Source organism: Tursiops truncatus, chromosome X (genome assembly GCF_011762595.2).
Source record: "Tursiops truncatus isolate mTurTru1 chromosome X, mTurTru1.mat.Y, whole genome shotgun sequence".
NCBI classification, from domain to species: domain Eukaryota; kingdom Metazoa; phylum Chordata; class Mammalia; order Artiodactyla; family Delphinidae; genus Tursiops; species Tursiops truncatus.
In genome coordinates this window covers 15106276-15123348 of record NC_047055.1, presented here as the reverse complement: position 1 = coordinate 15123348, position 17073 = coordinate 15106276, and the positions used below count along the sequence as shown (strand labels likewise).

At 38.1% G+C, this 17073-nt stretch overlaps 1 protein-coding gene across 2 annotated transcripts in view; it reads left to right on the top strand.

The window, feature by feature from the left end:
* The window catches only part of SLC9A6 (solute carrier family 9 member A6), a 52418-nt gene that overhangs the window by 12576 nt on the left and 22769 nt on the right, over nt 1–17073 (top strand). For both annotated transcript variants that reach the window (XM_033850137.2, XM_033850139.2), the window contains exons 6-10: nt 1369–1474; nt 7659–7800; nt 9645–9750; nt 10047–10135; nt 12385–12498. In XM_033850137.2, coding sequence (XP_033706028.1) covers nt 1369–1474; nt 7659–7800; nt 9645–9750; nt 10047–10135; nt 12385–12498 — 557 coding nt within the window. The remainder of the gene's footprint in view (nt 1–1368; nt 1475–7658; nt 7801–9644; nt 9751–10046; nt 10136–12384; nt 12499–17073) is intronic.

Below are 17073 nucleotides of genomic sequence, written 5' to 3'. Positions count from 1 at the left end.
AAGTAGGAAAATATGCTCTGTACTCTATAAGAGATGATTTTAGAAGCTCAGAGGACATTTTAGAGAGGTATTTGTATAGTTTGGCATTTTTAGAACTGAAAAGCAAATCGCCTCCTTAAAGATAGTCAGGGCTGCCCCCTTACTGTTTGTAGCTGTTCCCATTATCAGTATGAAGTTGGGATGGTTTTTGCAGGAAGCCAGTGGTCTCTGTTTTCCGTGTTCTCTTACTAGAAGCAAGGTCCTCGACTTTTCAAAATCTATGAGAAACCTGAGTCAGTTGGACTGGCTACATTACTTAAAACTGGTTTTGTTTTGGTGGGAGTATTGCCTGGATGGCTCAAGCAAAACTGTTCTGCTTATATAAAGCTGGATAGTTATATTTCTTCTGAATTATATAGGTATTTGCCCATATAATAATTCTATTATTTTGCAGTTGTTCACTTGATAGAAGGATGAGCCATAGGTTCTCTTTTTAAAATTCTACAGCATTGCTCCTGCCCTCCTTTTCTCCTTCTCTTGGTTAGCTTTGATATCAGGATATTCCAGATGAAATGCTTTGCAGTAGAAACTATATCTTTTAAAATACAAGCTTCCTGTTTTTTGGTTGGCATTTGAAGAGGCTCTCCCAACTCTGGTTATAATAATCTTTCATGTCTGCTTGGGTTTATTTAGCAAGCGAGCTGTACGTGACTCAGCAATTAAAGTTATAATGCAACTTCAGTCTCTTCTGATTTTCTAAGAATTCTCATGTAATTGTTTCCTAAGAGAAGGTTTTTTTTCTTCTCAAGCTGTAATAGCCTGATGATTGGATTCTTATTAAGTTAAATATAGCAGCTGTAATTCTGGTCATAAATTTTATCCCAACCGAAAACCAAACTTGTGTTTTCATTTCCTACTGTCTTTGCTAAACTGGTGTGCTTGAAATTTGTAAGTCAAATAGAAGTGAGTTGTAAGGCTCCGAGGAAAAAATGAAGTTTGCAGCAGGAAATGCTTTTCATAATAGTTTTCTTCATCAAAGATTAATGATCACCTGGTCTGTAAGAAATTCTGCATGTATTTTTTATGGAAAAGAAATGTACAAGACAAGATTATTAGCATTTGCATGAAGAATGTAGGCCAACTCAGTCCTCCAAGGTTATTTTCAGGTGTTTGTAAGAGAGAGAAGGGAGATATTACAGGTACACAGTTATGGAAAAGAAAAATATTGACATAAAATTACTGAATCTTTGATATGGTAAGAGAATGTTTATTAGGATTGAATTCTGAGATGAAGAATGAATTTCTAAATAGCTATTACGATCATCTGTGAAGGGAAAAATGTTATATTTGTAATGTCTTAATATTCCTCTGACTCTTTCTACTTGCTAGTGACTGTTCTTGCCATATTCCACGAGCTTCAAGTTGATGTTGAACTCTATGCACTTCTTTTTGGTGAAAGTGTCCTCAATGATGCTGTTGCCATAGTGCTGTCTTCGTAAGTGTTTGTTTTCTTATTATATTCTGTATATTGAATGTTAGGGTTCTAAGAACCAGAAGTCACTTATTGAGTGAAGTGCATTATGAATGGAAACATTTGAAAAACTGAAGCATTTTTTTCCTCTTGAAGAAATATATACTTATAGATAACGTGGAAAATGCACGGAAGAAAAGGAAGGGAAAAAAATGATATGTACTCCTGACACCTAAAGACAATTACTGTAAACATTCTAGGACATTTTTTAAAATTCTTTTTTTTCTATGCATAGTATTTTTACATAGTTGTGATTGTAGTGTATGTATAATTTTGTATTCTGTTTTAATATTATAACATGGACGTTTTAGTTTTTCATCAAATTAAATTTTTGGCGTACATATATATTCGCATGGTTCAAAAATCACAACGATATAGAAGGGTATACATTGAAAAGTCACGTTCTTACTCCTGTCCTCATCCACCTGTCCCCGTAGCCCCTTACATAGGTAACCATTTTATTAGTTTCTTGTGTATCCTAGTATTTCTTTATTCAAATGTAAGCACACATATGAATAAATATTCTTATTTGCCTCTTATTTCTTATTTTAAAAGTAGCATGCTGTATATGTTCTATACCTACCTGACTTTCTCTCACATAACTATATTCTGGAGATCTTTCTGTATCAAAACAAGGAATTTTCTCATTCTTTGTTTGCAGGTGCATAGTATTCTATGAACTGTACTATAGTTTATTTAATCAGTCTCCTATTGGTGGAATCATAAAGGGTTTTCAATTCTTTGCTATCCCAAATAATGCTGCAGTGATTAACCTTGAACTTAACCTGTTTTATATATGCACTGGTATATTGGTAGGATAAATTCCCAGAAGTGAGATGAGTGGCTTAAAGGGTAAATACATTTGTAATTTTGTTACATTGCTAAATTGCCTGTCAAAGGTATTATGCTATTTTGCATTTTAACCACCAAATTGTGGGAGTGCCTGTTTCCTCATAGCTTCACCAACAGAGTATTTGTCAGACTTTGGTATCTTTGCCAATTTGATGATTGAGAAATACCTCATAGTTTAATTCATATTTCTCTTATTTAACATAATCATTTCAGAAACTTTTTAATTTTTAGAAGTATTAAATAATACACTTTTTAAAGATAATGAAAATGAGCAATATTTTAATCTAGTTATAGAAATTACTATACATGCTACCAGAAGGTGTTTGCAGGTGAAAGAATGGGTCTGAACCTCTGAGGAGCTCAGTCCTGCCAACTCAGTCCTGCTAAGCAAATATCTAACCCTATAGACAGTTGCCTTTACTCCACACCAGAACTTTCTACAAGAGAGAAGTAAAACCCCTTCACCTTTCCTCCTTACTTTTATTTCTCTCCTTAATTTCCACTTCATTAACTATAAAAGAGTAATCAGTCACTGACTCTGGTTTACACAGCTTGATTGCCCCCATTGTCTAATAGCAAAGTGAAAATTATCCTTTCTGAGATGTAACACTAATCCCTTAAATGTTGTTTATGAAGATGTGCAAAAGATCAAATCTTCTTTTGTGAATGTAATGTATATAAATTCTACCCCCTCCACCATATTTATTGCCAGATTTTTTGCAGCTGTCTACAACTAATGTAAATTTAATTTAAGAAATAAAGCCCAAAGGCTAGAACTAATATTGATACTAAATGTATGTACCTTCAACGATGATAGGTGCAAAGTAAAAGTTTTCTATTGTTTGAAGGGAGGAAGAAATGGATAGTGTGGTTATAACTTACATGTTATAAAAAAAAATGAAGCTACAAAGATTGTTGAAGTTTTCAGCACATAAGAACATGTAAGATCACCAGTGCTACCAGACGAAGAGAATAGGGTACAGGCAGTTACTTTTAGCATCAATTCGCCATCCTAGATAATTATTCTGCTACTTAATCATTTACTAATACGTGTTCCTTCCTCATTGCCCTAATGGATTAAGAGTCAGAAAAATCTCCTTTCTGGTCCTATCTTAAGCTGATGTGCCCTGTGCCTTAGTTTTTCCATTAATAAAGTAACTTATTTCCTGCAACTTTAAGAACAGTTGAATAGTATTAAAAGAAGAAAACTCATCGGAAAATTTTGAGCTTGGGGGTGTACGTATCAGTGTTGGTGAAGAATAAATGTGTTAGAAAGAGAATGCCCTTTCCGTTACACGTCTCACAAAGAGGAAAGGACTTCTTGTCCTTCTGTTGCAACCTTTCTCAAACAGGGTCGTGTGAGAGAATTTAAGCCTTGTAGAGAACGATTCAAGTGATTCTTTCCTCAATTTTCCTAAGGATGGTACATAGCTAGTACTATTCTAGATTCACAGGCGATGAGTTAACTCATTCCATAGTCTGCTGGAAGTGTGGTGGAGAAGGACTGTATCTAAAGAGTATCATACCCGGGGAATCATTAGCTGTGTAAGTATCTTAATAGAAGTGAGCAAATGAGTTCCTGCCCAAAAGATGAAGGGAAACCAGTGATGTTGCTGGCTATGGGAGGTCACTAGCTGGAGTGCTCGGCGTTATGTTTTTCATCATCTTTCATTTGCCTCTAAAAGTACGTTAGATAGAAATAGTCTACCTTGTGTTGATTTCTGTTTGATGATTTTCTAATGTGTATATTCTATAGAAACAGCCTTTTACAAAGAGGGGGGGCCCCTTTCTGAAGGACTTCTGCTTGGCAATTAACAGGTTAAGTCATCTGTTCTTGAAATTTATGTTGGAAGTTGTTTTTGTTTGCTTTTTGACCTGTTAGGTTAGCAGTGACTTTTTTTTTTGTTAACGTTAATGCTTTTAATCTGGTGAGGGTGGAGTGAAACTGGTTCCCTCATATATTGCTGTATGAGGTAGAGCTGTGTGTACTGATACAGTGTCATACATACCTAGTTAGAGATGAAGTCTAAGTTGCATAGCATACCTCTGAATGGATATACCATGATTACCCTGGAGACCTAAATTCATACTACTTTAAAATATGTTTTTAGGGTCATTTACATTTTATAGAATATAAGTGTGAGTAAACAAACATGGCTGACAAACTCTTTAACTTTACTGGTTATCAGAGATATACATATTAAATTAGTGGCCATTTTTACCTATTCAGTTAACAAGAAAAAAAATTGTTAGTGAAAATAGTTACTGCTGGTAATGGTCTAGTACAGTCATTCTTAACCGGGGACAGTTTTGCAGCCCCCCGCCCCCCAACCAGGGGATATTTGGCAATGTCTGGGGACATTTTGGTTATCATGAATGGAAGGAGGTTGCTACTGGCATCTAGTGGGTAGAAGCCAGGGGTGCTGCTAAATATCCTTCAATACACAGGACAGCACCCACCACCCAACAAATGATTATCTGGCCCCAAATATCAATAATGCCAGGATTGAGACACCCTGGAGTTGTAAAACTATATCACTTGTACATTGTTGTTGACATTGAAATTGGTATTACCTACTCTTTTATATTTTATCATTATGATAATAAAATTAATATTCAAAGTAGTTGACTTAGAAAGTAGAAAATTCCTGAAATTTCAGCTCTCAGAAATAACCACTATTAAGGTTTTTAATCCAGATTTTTTCCATTAGGATATTAGCATACATATAAATATATTAACTTTTAAACAGAAAGAGGCATAGCACTATACATGCTTTTCTGTAACTTGCTTTTTTCACATAGACATTGTACTGTATTAATACCTCCATTATCCCATTGTATGAATGCACTACAAATTTACCTCTCCAACCCCCTGTTGATTAATATTTGGTGTTTTCTAATATCGTACTATTGCGAATAGCACTGCAGTGAACATATTTATGTGTAAATCTGTGTGAATCCTTGAGAGTATTTCTGTAGGATATTTTTTAGAAGTAGAATTTCTAGGCCAATGGATATGATCACTAAAACATTGAGAGATGTAGTCATATTTCCCTCCTGAAATGTAATACAGATCTATTTGAAAGCCATTGTTCAACATGTAAAAGGAGCCATAGGTATAGTAATACCCTATTTCTAGGAATGTAGCACAGGAAAATCGTCCAAAATTTGTAGAAAGCACAAATAAGTTTTTCACACTGTTATTTATAGTAGCAAAAATAATAGAAGCAAAACTTTTAAATGTCCGACAGAGAGGAAATGGTTAAATAAATTATGTTATATCCATTTGGATCATTTTTGAAGTCTTAAAAAACCATGGTTAGACTGTAATAATTCTTATGTCATTGTCAGTTGAAGAAGCAGAATTCAAAACCATATGTTCACTATGATTACAACTAAACATGAAATAGCATGCATGTAACAAAAAGAGGGGAAAGAAATACAGAAGGAAAATAATAGATCTGTCAGGGTAGTGGAATGATGGGGTGATTTTTCCCCCCTAAATTGTACATTGTATTACTCTCAGGATTTTTTTTAAGTATTCATAAAAATGCTACTGCCTCAAGATAAAATGTTGACTGATGTAGAAAAGATGAATTAAGATTTCAATCCAGATGGGGTGATTTTTCCCCCCTAAATTGTACATTGTATTACTCTCAGGATTTTTTTTAAGTATTCATAAAAATGCTACTGCCTCAAGATAAAATGTTGACTGATGTAGAAAAGATGAATTAAGATTTCAATCCAGAGGCCAACATTTGACTGAAAAGGAAGAAAACAAACCTGTCATCTCTTCTCAGCCCACCATGCTTTTCCTGTGTTCTTATACATTTTAGTGATTAAAGAATAAAATAATGATTAGTGTGAATCTTGAATTTCCATGAACCAATCCAGGGAAAGCAGTCTCAGGAGGCATGGCATCGATATTTTGTTCTTGCCGGCATTTTGAAAACTATCGCCAGGGAGGAAGGTTATTGTAGCAATATCCTTTCTTTTCTCCAGCCAGCCACTATATTTTCATGCTATAATGTAGTCAAATCTCATTTACAGTGGTGGAGCCCTTTATGTGTAGGTAAGATAGCATGACATTAAAGGCCATTTCCTATTCACTGAAATAATATCAAATCTACCAGTCCCAAAATGATCTGGTCACTTTGAAGATTTAAATGCAAATGTTTAAATTTTTCAATTCAGATTGAGTCTCAGAAATTTCTAGATGCCATTACCAGAAATTCATGTTAGAGTCATACTTCAATAAAATAGGTAAAATTAGGAAATTTTAGCTTGGTCTTAGATTTTATTTTGTTTTGTTCTGCTTTTTAGTTTAACCAGCGAGGTATGAAGAGAACTTGGTAAACATGGTATAGCAAGGCCATTTTTTAGCCTTGAACCATAAAAAACATTGCAGTAACCACAGGGAGAATTCATTATATTCTTTGGAATGTGTTTTTTCTGCTTCTTTTCTTCAACATGACTTGCATGATGTCTTTGAGTCTGGATTTATTATAAAAACACTGGCACCTCAATTAACTGAGATGAGAACTGATTTAGTAATGGTAGGTGCTCTTGCCAGAGACCCACTAGCAACAGTGATTTTCTCCGCTGTATTTACTTCCTGGGGCGACTGTTTTAAAAGAAGTATTTTTAGACTAGGTTTGAACTGTGAGTTCAAGATGGAGAGTGTCCCTTCTAATTGCTTGTCTTGGCCTCTTACAGAGTGGCTTTCTTTCAGAAGTTCGAGGTGGAGGATCCAGCTGGGTATGCTAAAAGTACTGTCAAGTGGATTCTAATTCCTTGGCAGGCCTTTCAAGCCCTTTTATCTATAAAAGTCCATTTCAGTGAATGAATAGATAGGAGGCATTGGGCCCATTCTGTTATTCTAAAAGTTGAAAGGGTACTTTAGTCATCTTTTTTTTTCCCACAGGAAAAACAAAATGTGACCGGGTTGAGTATTGAACAATATTCTTTATATTCTTATGCCTCTGTTGGAAATACGGGGAATTTTTCATTAGTTTGTTCACATTAGTACATTAGGGCTTTCAGGCACTCAGTACCAGTAAGTCATAAACAGAGTCACAAAAGAATAGTACTGCACAGTATCTTGAGGCTGGAGGAAAAGGCTTGGTCCAACCTTATTTTGGCAATTCAAATCCAAAGTTTTTGGTTTTTACGCCCTCTGATTTCATCTTCAAGCTCTACACTAGGTAATTTTTTAAAATTTATTTTACTCTTTTTTTAGATAATGTTTTAAAAGTAAAAGTTGCCTCTAGAAGTAAGAACCACCTCTCTTTTGTAGCTCAATAGTAGCATACCAGCCAGCCGGAGACAACAGCCACACCTTTGATGTCACAGCCATGTTCAAGTCTATCGGGATTTTCCTTGGAATCTTCAGTGGCTCTTTCGCGATGGGTGCTGCTACTGGAGTGGTGACAGCTTTAATATCCTTTTATTCTATTTATCTTTTCTTGTTAACCTCACAGAGTCATTGAATACTGTGTTCCATGGTCTCCACTAGTTCCATAGTTGACATAGTGTTATAATTATGAACCTTATAAACAAGTACTTGGTTTGAAAACATTAGGCAATCATCTTTACCAATAAATAAAAGAATTTCATTGTTTTGTGTAGGACTTCATGCCCTCAAACACTCACTACAGAATTCTAATTGGACACAGTGACCCTTTGGGGGTGAACTTTTTTTTTTAAGATCCATCCACTTTATTTATTTATTTATTTTTTAACATCTTTATTGGAGTATAATTGCTTTACAATGGTGTGTTAGTTTCTGCTTTATATGGGGTGAACTTTAAGGTCGTAGACTAAATTGATATAAAGGTAGATATATTCCAAAGAGCCTCTGCTTGTTCTGTACGGCTGTTCATCCTGGCAGTATTTTGCTCTTCGTTTAATAGGACAAATAGGAATGTATGACCTCGATGCCAGTTGAACAAAATAAGGTTCCCAGGTTAGGATAGCTGGGAGTTCATCTCAGCTGTCACCGATTTTAACCTTCCGCTCTCGAGTCCTATGCACTGCCACTAATTTGCTGTTAGAAATATTGAGTAAGTCAATCTTGTATTCATTCAAAAACAACCCTCTTTTTTTTTTTACTCATTGTAGTTTTAAGTTAAAATATAATAAGTTAAAATATAATAGAAAATGATAGTTTAATAAATGGATCTAAATTTTCTGTTATTGGATTCTTTAAGTGCAAATATCCCTAAAATTCTGGAACTTCAGTTTTCCTTTTTATATCAGTGTTTCATTCTTCAAAAAAATTTCTTGATTGCCTGCTACATGCCACATGCTATGCCCTGTGTATCAAAGATAAACAAGACAGACGTGGCCTCTGCCTTTTGGAGCTTCTGATATAGAAGCATTGACACTTCACCTCATGGGACCTCAGTGTAGGAAGGTAGAGGGCTGGGACAGCAGGGAAGATGAGTGGGGCTTGATCTCTAAAGAGCTTCCAGCTCTAAAACTTCTAAGGTACTTTCATATAAAACAAGTACTTTTTCTGAGAATATATTCATTTTCTATACTTCAGTTTTGTGGTGGAAGAAACTTGTCTTCGGGCTTTTTACAGACGAACTGAGGCATAAAAGGACAGTGAAAAGAGTTCTGAAGAAGGACCAGGATTTCTTCCCTAGCATAAGTTCCTTGAGGAACTTAATCTTTGTGTTGTAGTACACAGTTTTTGAAGAGAATGTAGACTCCAGCCTGAGATTCGCCACAGCTTGACACGGGCCCTTCCACTGGCAAGTAACATATACTTGTTAGACTAGTATGAGTGAGGGACGTGCCTCAGTTTCTTCATCATGGAATACTCCACATCACAGAGGTATTAGAGGATTAAATGAACATGAAATCTCATGGAAATGACATATTTCTTAATAGATACAAATTGCTATCATTATGGAACTTTCTCGCTTTGGGTCACAAATTAATAGAGTTGGCATGTTGTGTATCTGATCTGTCACTCCTGTCCTTTACTGTCATGTCTATTCTTTACTGTGTGGTTTCTAGCAAGGCATGGGATACCCGTAAAACAATTGGATGGACTAAGCTATAGGACTTTCTCATGGAAGGGAAGGCTGCTGACTCCTTAGTACAATGCTTGTATTCAGAGTTTCTTTGCTTTGGTACCTCCTTATTCTGTGACTTTTGTGTTAGAGACTGGAGAACCCTTCTTTTGCTTTTATGCTTGCCTTGCTTCGACTACTATTTTTTCTAGTCACACTTCTGTATTATGAGATCGTGTTATCAACCTTGACAGTCTTACGTGACAAAGTTCACCAAATTACGAGAGTTCCAGTTGTTGGAGACAGGCCTGTTCTTCTTGATGTCCTGGAGTACCTTCCTCTTGGCTGAAGCATGGGGTTTCACAGGTAGGTTACTTTTTCCTTTTAATTGTAAACCCTTACAAGGAGGGACTTAGCCAGTGATTTTTTTTCTGTGTGTGGACCAACCCCTCTAGTGTTTGAACACACTTGTTAGGGTTGGGATTTATGCTGTCACTTTAGAATGTAAAAGATTTTCAATGGAAGCGGTTCCTCTCAACAAAGTAAGTCACAACCGAAAATTTTAACACTAAGCATATAATTTACTTCTGTAAAATAAGAGCCTCCGTATAGAAGTTGGGAACTCTCCTTTTATGTGAACTTGGAACTTGTTGTATTTATAGGTGTGGTTGCAGTATTGTTTTGTGGCATCACACAGGCCCATTATACATACAATAATTTGTCCACGGAGTCTCAGCATAGAACTAAACAGGTAAGAGAAACTTTATAGTTTGTGAATAAACTTTTCCTCCTTGCAGCAAAACAGATTTTTTCTTTACTGAAAAATAATCTTTGTTCTGTTCAAAGTGATGTCTGCTCATTTCAACTCCTCTTCTGTTGACTCCAGAGATAGATGGGATTGTCAGATTGAAGGGTGACAGCTTTTAGGGTATAGATAGGTCAGCAGAATAGCCAGGGGCTGTTATTATTGTGGCTCCAGTGGTCAGTCAGTTAACTTCCTTTCCTTGTTTCCCTTGTCTTATGACTTTTTATCCTTCCAGTTTTATTGAGATATAATTGGCATACAGCACTGTCTAAGTTTAAGGTGTACAGCATAAGGATTTGACTTACATACATCATGAAATGACGACCACATCATCTCATATAGATACAAAATTAAAGAAATAGAAAAAAATTTTTTTTCTTGTGATGAGAACTCTTAGGATTTACTGTCCTAACTATTTTCATATGTAATATACAGCAGTGTTGATTCTATTTATCGTGTTGTACATTACATCCCTAGTACTTATTTATCTTATAACTGCAAGCTTGTACCTTTTGACCACCTTCATCCAATTCCCCCTCTCCCCACAACTTGCCTTTGGTAACCACAAATCTGATTTCTTTTCTATGAGTTTGTTTGTTTGTTTTGAAGTATAATTGACCTACAACACTATGTTAGTTCCTGTTATACAACATAGCAATTTGGTTTTCCTATACATTTCAAAATGATGACCATAAGTCTAATTACCATCTGTTACTGTACAAAGATATTATAGTTATTGACTGTATTCCTCACACTGTACATTTCATCCCCATGACTCATTTATTTTGCAATTTGAAATTTGTACCTCTTAGTCTCCATCACCTATTTCTTTCCTTCCCCCACCCCCAACTCCTCTGGCCACCACCTGTTTGTTCTCTGTATCTGTAACTCTTTTTCTGTTTTGTTATATTTCTTCTTTTTTTTGGTTTTTAGATTCCACATATAAGTGAAATCATATAGTATTTGTCTTTCTCTGACTTATTATACTTAGCATAATACCCTCTAGGTCCATCCGTGTCATTGCAAATGGGAAGAATTCATTCCTTTTCATGGTTGAGTGATATTCCATTGGGTATACACACACACACACACACACACACACACCCCCCACATCTTCTTTATTCATTCATCTATTGATAGGCAGTTAGGTTGCTTCTGTACCTTGGCTATTGTAAATAATGCTGCAGTGAACAGTGGGGTGCATATATTTGCTGAGCTCTTAAGTTCAAATGCATTTTACCCCCACCATGTTTATTTTATTTTATTTTTTTTTTGCGGTATGCGGGCCTTTCACTGTTGTGGCCTCTCCCGTTGCGGAGCACAGGCTCCGGACGCGCAGGCTCAGCAGCCATGGCTCACGGGCCCAGGCGCTCCGCGGCATGTGGGATCTTCCCAGACCGGGGCACGAACCCGCGTCCCATGCATCGGCAGGCGGACTCTCAACCACTGCGCCACCAGGGAAGCCCCCTACTAGCTTTATATATGGTTGATTTATTACCTTTATTGTATATTTGCCTTTACCAATGAGATTTCTTCTTTTGTAATTTTCATGCTTCTAGTTGTGGCCTTTTCATCACAGTGATGTGAACAGGTGGAGGTGGGCAGGCAGCAGGGGAGGGTACAGAGCACCAGGCTATAATGTGTAAGCCCTACTCCCTCAGTGAGGGCTGAGACCCATGTAAAAAGTGAAATCACATGGCAAGGTGCTGTTGTGAGAGTCGTCACGAAGCATTCTGTGCCAGGATGAAAGGATTTGAACTGGATCTTACAGCCCGTAAAGAGGGACGTGTCTTGGAACTGCCATATTTTTAGGGATTGCAGGGTTACCAGTTAGGGCTCTTTCACAGCATTATGGGTGGGAACTGATGAAAGTTAGACTAAGGCAGTGGCAGGGACAGCAAAGAACATTGCAAAAGAAAAATTGGCAGGGTTTGCAGGATGAGGACAAGAATGACTGAATATGGGGATTGAAGAAGGGAAGCTGACTGGGGAAGTGAAGGGGTAACATTTCTGGCTTTTTCTGTGGGCCCAGAAAAATGTCATCTCTACATTTGCTCCCCTCTGAATCATGAGTTTGGGGGGATATACATGAACGTTACATATTTGAAGTATCTGTTTCAATATCTTAGTAATACTCATGTTTTCAAATTATGTAACTTTATTTACTGGACTAACCTTTTAAAATTTCGTTTCAGTTGTTTGAGCTTCTCAATTTCTTGGCAGAGAATTTCATCTTCTCCTACATGGGACTGACACTGTTCACATTCCAGAATCATGTCTTTAACCCAACATTTGTGGTAGGAGCATTTGTATCCTTTATTATGTGTTCCATTTTGGAAACTTCTTTTTAAATTGAGATTTGCATGGGTTTTCTGGAGGGGTGATTGATAAGAATACAGTTAAATATATAAAATTTTCCTCTGAGTAAAGCAAATCAGGATTTCAACTTTTTTATCTATTCTATTCTATTTCCATTTTTTGTTTATCACACAAATAATACTAACAGATTGAAATGACAGAAAAAAAGTCTCCTGCCATTCTGCCAACCCCAAAAGATAAAACTGTTTGTCCTTGATTACTGAAGGGAAGAAAGAGAGATTGGATGGTGGGGAGCAGTTTGCAGTCTGCCACAGGGCAGTAGTTGAAAGATGATGAAAGATGGAAGGAGGATCACCCACCCCTCCCTCCTTCCTTCCCTCCCTCCCTCCCCCCATCTCTCTCTCTCTCTCTCTCGTTGAGTTTTTAAAACCCAGCTGAAAAGGAGAAGCTGATTACATGAAAGACAGCAATCAATAGTGCCAGCCTCATGAGAAGGCAGGAGGAGATGGAACCCAAAGCACGTGGGGAGGGACAGGCCTTCAGTGGGAGGGAGCACAGCTCCGCCATTGTTCCAGGAAAGGGTAGGGTATGTAGAGATGAGGGTACATTTGCAAGATGGCGTTCCTGTCTGATTACTTCTATTTTTATCTGTAAAGTAGGAGGTGAGATCATCTGCTGAAAGTGAGATAGGAGCAGGTGGCCTATCAGTTATCTATTATATAACAAATTACCCTAAAACTTAGCAGCTTAAAACAACAAACATGCATTATTTCACATGGTTTCTGAGAGTCAGAAATCTAGGAGCAGCTTCACTGGCTGGTTCTGGCTCCAGGATCCCTCCTGAGGTTGTAGTCATGCTCTGGGCTGGGGCTTCACTCTCTCGAGACTTGACTGGGGATGGAGGAGCCACCCCAACCTCACTGACATGGCTGTTAGCTGGAGGCTTCAGTTCTTCTCTGCGTGGACCTCTCCATGGGGCAGCGCACAACATAGCTTTCCCCAGAGTGGGTGAGCTGAGAGAGCACCAAGATGGAGGCCAAAGTGCCTTTTGTGACCTAATCTTGGAGGTGATGTACCATCACCCCTTCTGCCATTTTCTATTGGTCACACAGACAAAACCTGGTACAGTGTTAGCAGAGGCTACACAAGGGTGTGAATACTAGGGAACCCTCTAGGAGGCTGGCTCCCATAGGTGATAGGAGTTTTGAGGAGAAGGTTTGGAAATAGTGGTTGCAAGAGTGGGAAAGTGAGTTGACCAAAGGAATGCAGTAGAATCGCTGAGCAGTGTTAGGGACCCATTTGAGTTTGAGGAATAAGTATTAACAGTAGAATCAATCTGCCCCGTTGTATGACTTTGTCCAGGAGAATTTAGCTGTAAGCGTGGAGAAAATAGATAGCTGAGTCCGTCTGAGTTTGGTGTTTTGTCAAGTCGGTGCAATGAAAACAGAGGGGTAAGTGAATGCAAGGTATTGGAATGAGTTTTATTAAGATGTGGCTAAAAAAGGAAATGAAGAAGGGAGAGGACTGACTGATGGAAAAGTAGCAGGATCTTTGGACTGGAGGTCCCAGTGAGGTGGAAGAATTATCCGGGATAGGTGAACATGAAACATTGTGGTCAGAGAGAGGGATGTTTGAATTAGTGATTTTCAAAAGAAGTACTGTTTTTAAAAAAACACCTCAGAATGAAGATTCTGCCAAAAGAGATTGGCAGAAATATTTCTTTAATTAAAGCTCTAAGTAGGATCTGTGTTAGAAAGTAAAGTATTACTGAAATGCCATTCTGCAGTCTTAGTCTTCTGAGAATTAACTTCAGGCAAAAAATGATAAAGCCTTATTCATAAGAGAAGAACCTTAGCTGGAAGACTCCCATGAGATCAGTAACTTCATATCCTGCTAGTCTATGAGAAATTTTTTGAGCAGTCAAGTGGTTTGATCCACTATACTTATCCAGAAACAAGGCTAAATATTCTCTATAGGTTTCTGAGTCTGTTAGGAATTGAAGTTCCTCAATACAGAATCCTACCATGGAAATTGACTCTTACCAGGAGAGAGTTGCTCTCTTGCTGGCTATGTCTGTTAGGATATAGGTTTGGTTTCATGTGGCAATGACCCAAGTTAACCAAGGTTTAAAGAGGATAGAAATGTGTTTCTTTCTCATGGGAAAGTCTGGACTGATGTGGCAAGCTCTGCTCCACAAAGTCAGCAGGGACCCAAGCAGCCTTACGAGCAACCTTAGGGAGTTGCCCTTGTTCTTAGGGTCCCAGGTGGCTCACCCCCACCAGAACATGCACACATCACTTCCACCTAACACCCATGGGCTACACCTCCCAGCAGAGGAGGCTGGGTGTCTATATACTCAGATGAAAACTGGAGGTGATGGGGAAGAGTATCTACTACTATTGAGGGAAGGAAAAATAGATATTGGGGATATAACTAGCGGTCACTGCCACGTTGACCCACATGTTTTGTTGTTACTGTTTTATTTTCTTGTTTATTGTTTTTTTTTTCAGGGAATCACTACTTTTAATAACCTTTGGATTCTAAACTAGTTTTAGATTTACAGAAAAATTGTGAATACAGAAAGTTCTCATATACCCCACACCCAGTTTCCCCTATTGTTAACATCTTACATTAGCATGGCATGCTTGTCACAATTAATAAACCAATATTGATACATTATTATTATTATTTATTTATTTATTTTTGCGGTACGTGGGCCTCTCACTGTTGTGGACTCTCCCGTTGTGGAGCACAGGCTCCGGACGCGCAGGCTCAGCGGCCATGGCTCACGGGCCCAGCCGCTCCGCGGCATGTGGGATCTTCCCGGACCGGGGCACGAAACAGTATCCCCTGCATCGGCAGGCGGACTCTCAACCACTGCGCCACCAGGGAAGCCCTTGAGACATTATTATTAACTGAAGTTCATACTTTATTCAGATCCCCAGAGTTTTTCCCTAATGTCCTTGTTCTCATCCAAAGTCCCATCCAGGCTGCCACATTTTGTCGAGTCATCATGCCTCTGGAGGTTCCAGTTGACTGTGACAGTTTCTCAGACATTCCTTGTTTTTGATGACCTTTGACAATTTTGACGGGGTACTGGTCAGGTATTTTTCAGGGTGTCCCACGACTGGAATTTGCCTGATGTTTTTCCCGTGTTTAGACCAGGCTTGTGTGTTCTTTGGGAGGAAGACCACAGAAGTAATGTGCCATTCTCATCACATCATGGTAAGGGCACATACTTATCAGCATGTTAATAATGTGGGATTTGCCTGTCTTTCTTAATTCATGATATTGAGCATTTTCCATGCCCTTTATTGTTAAAAAAAAAAAAGGAAAAGAAAACATGTGAGTAAAATATGCCTCTTGAAATTGTCTTCTTGAAAGGTTGCCTTCTTTGGAAATTTTTGGTCGATTTTTGACCCCCAATTTTTTTGAGGGGAGGTGCCATTCATGGGTCTGCAATTATTGTGAATATTAAGTGACCATTAGCACTGTGTTTAAATCTGCTGTTGCAGGAAACGGCCAAAAGGCTGCAGCGTTTCTCCATTCCCCAAGTCTGGTTACTAGGGCAGCAGAGCCTTCCCGGAAGTTGTGTTCCTAGGTTGTAAGTTAGCCTGGAATGTGCCAGGAAAACTCCCCTTAAGTTTATGCCTCACTACTTCTTGTTCGTTTTTTTTTTAATTAATTAATTAATTTATTTATTTTTGGCTGTGTTGGGTCTTAATCACTTAGCCTAGATAGTGTTTGTCAGGTTGCTCCATTGTAAAGTTCCTCAATTTCCCCCCTTTCTATGTTGTACTGCTTAGAAGGGAGTCACTACAGGGAGCCACACTTAGGGACTGGGGAGTTCAGTTCCACCGCCTCGAAGACAGAGTATCTAGAAAATTATTTGAAATTCTTTCCACGGAAGATTTTTCTATTCTCCCCCATTTATTGTTTGAAGCTATCACTTATTTATATCAGTACGAACTCATTGATATTTATTTTATACTTCAGGTTATAATACAGTACTTCTTTTAAAATTGTGTTGCTTGACCTGTTCCAGCTTTGGCCACTAGAAGCTCTTTCAGTGGGCTCCGGTGTCCCTTGTGTTTGTTTAGTTTTGTTTTGTTTTTGTTTAACTTTCTGTGAGTGCTTCCTCACTTTCTGGAACTATAAGGTGCTTCAGGCTCATCTTATATATTTTCTGCCCCAGCCCTAGAATCAGCCATTTCTCCAAGGAGCCCTGGTTCCTTTTATTGGGGAATGGTGTTAGAAACCAAGATCTGGGCTCTAGGTATGCTCAGTGCTACTGGGTGTCCTGGTTTCTAAGCCCTTCCAGCTGACAGAGGAGGAATATATATGTATATATTAGCTCCTGAATATATGTGTATCTATAAATATTTACATAGGTAGCCATCTGTATTTCTATTAAGCCAGATACCAATGTCTCCAACTCTAATCCGTTACCATATGGGTCATTCTAGCCTCCTCCCCTGCTGATCTGTGAATCCCCATTCCAATAGTGGGAAACCTGGCTCCCACCTTCTACCATCCATTACTTAACTGTTCCATTCCAGCATGCA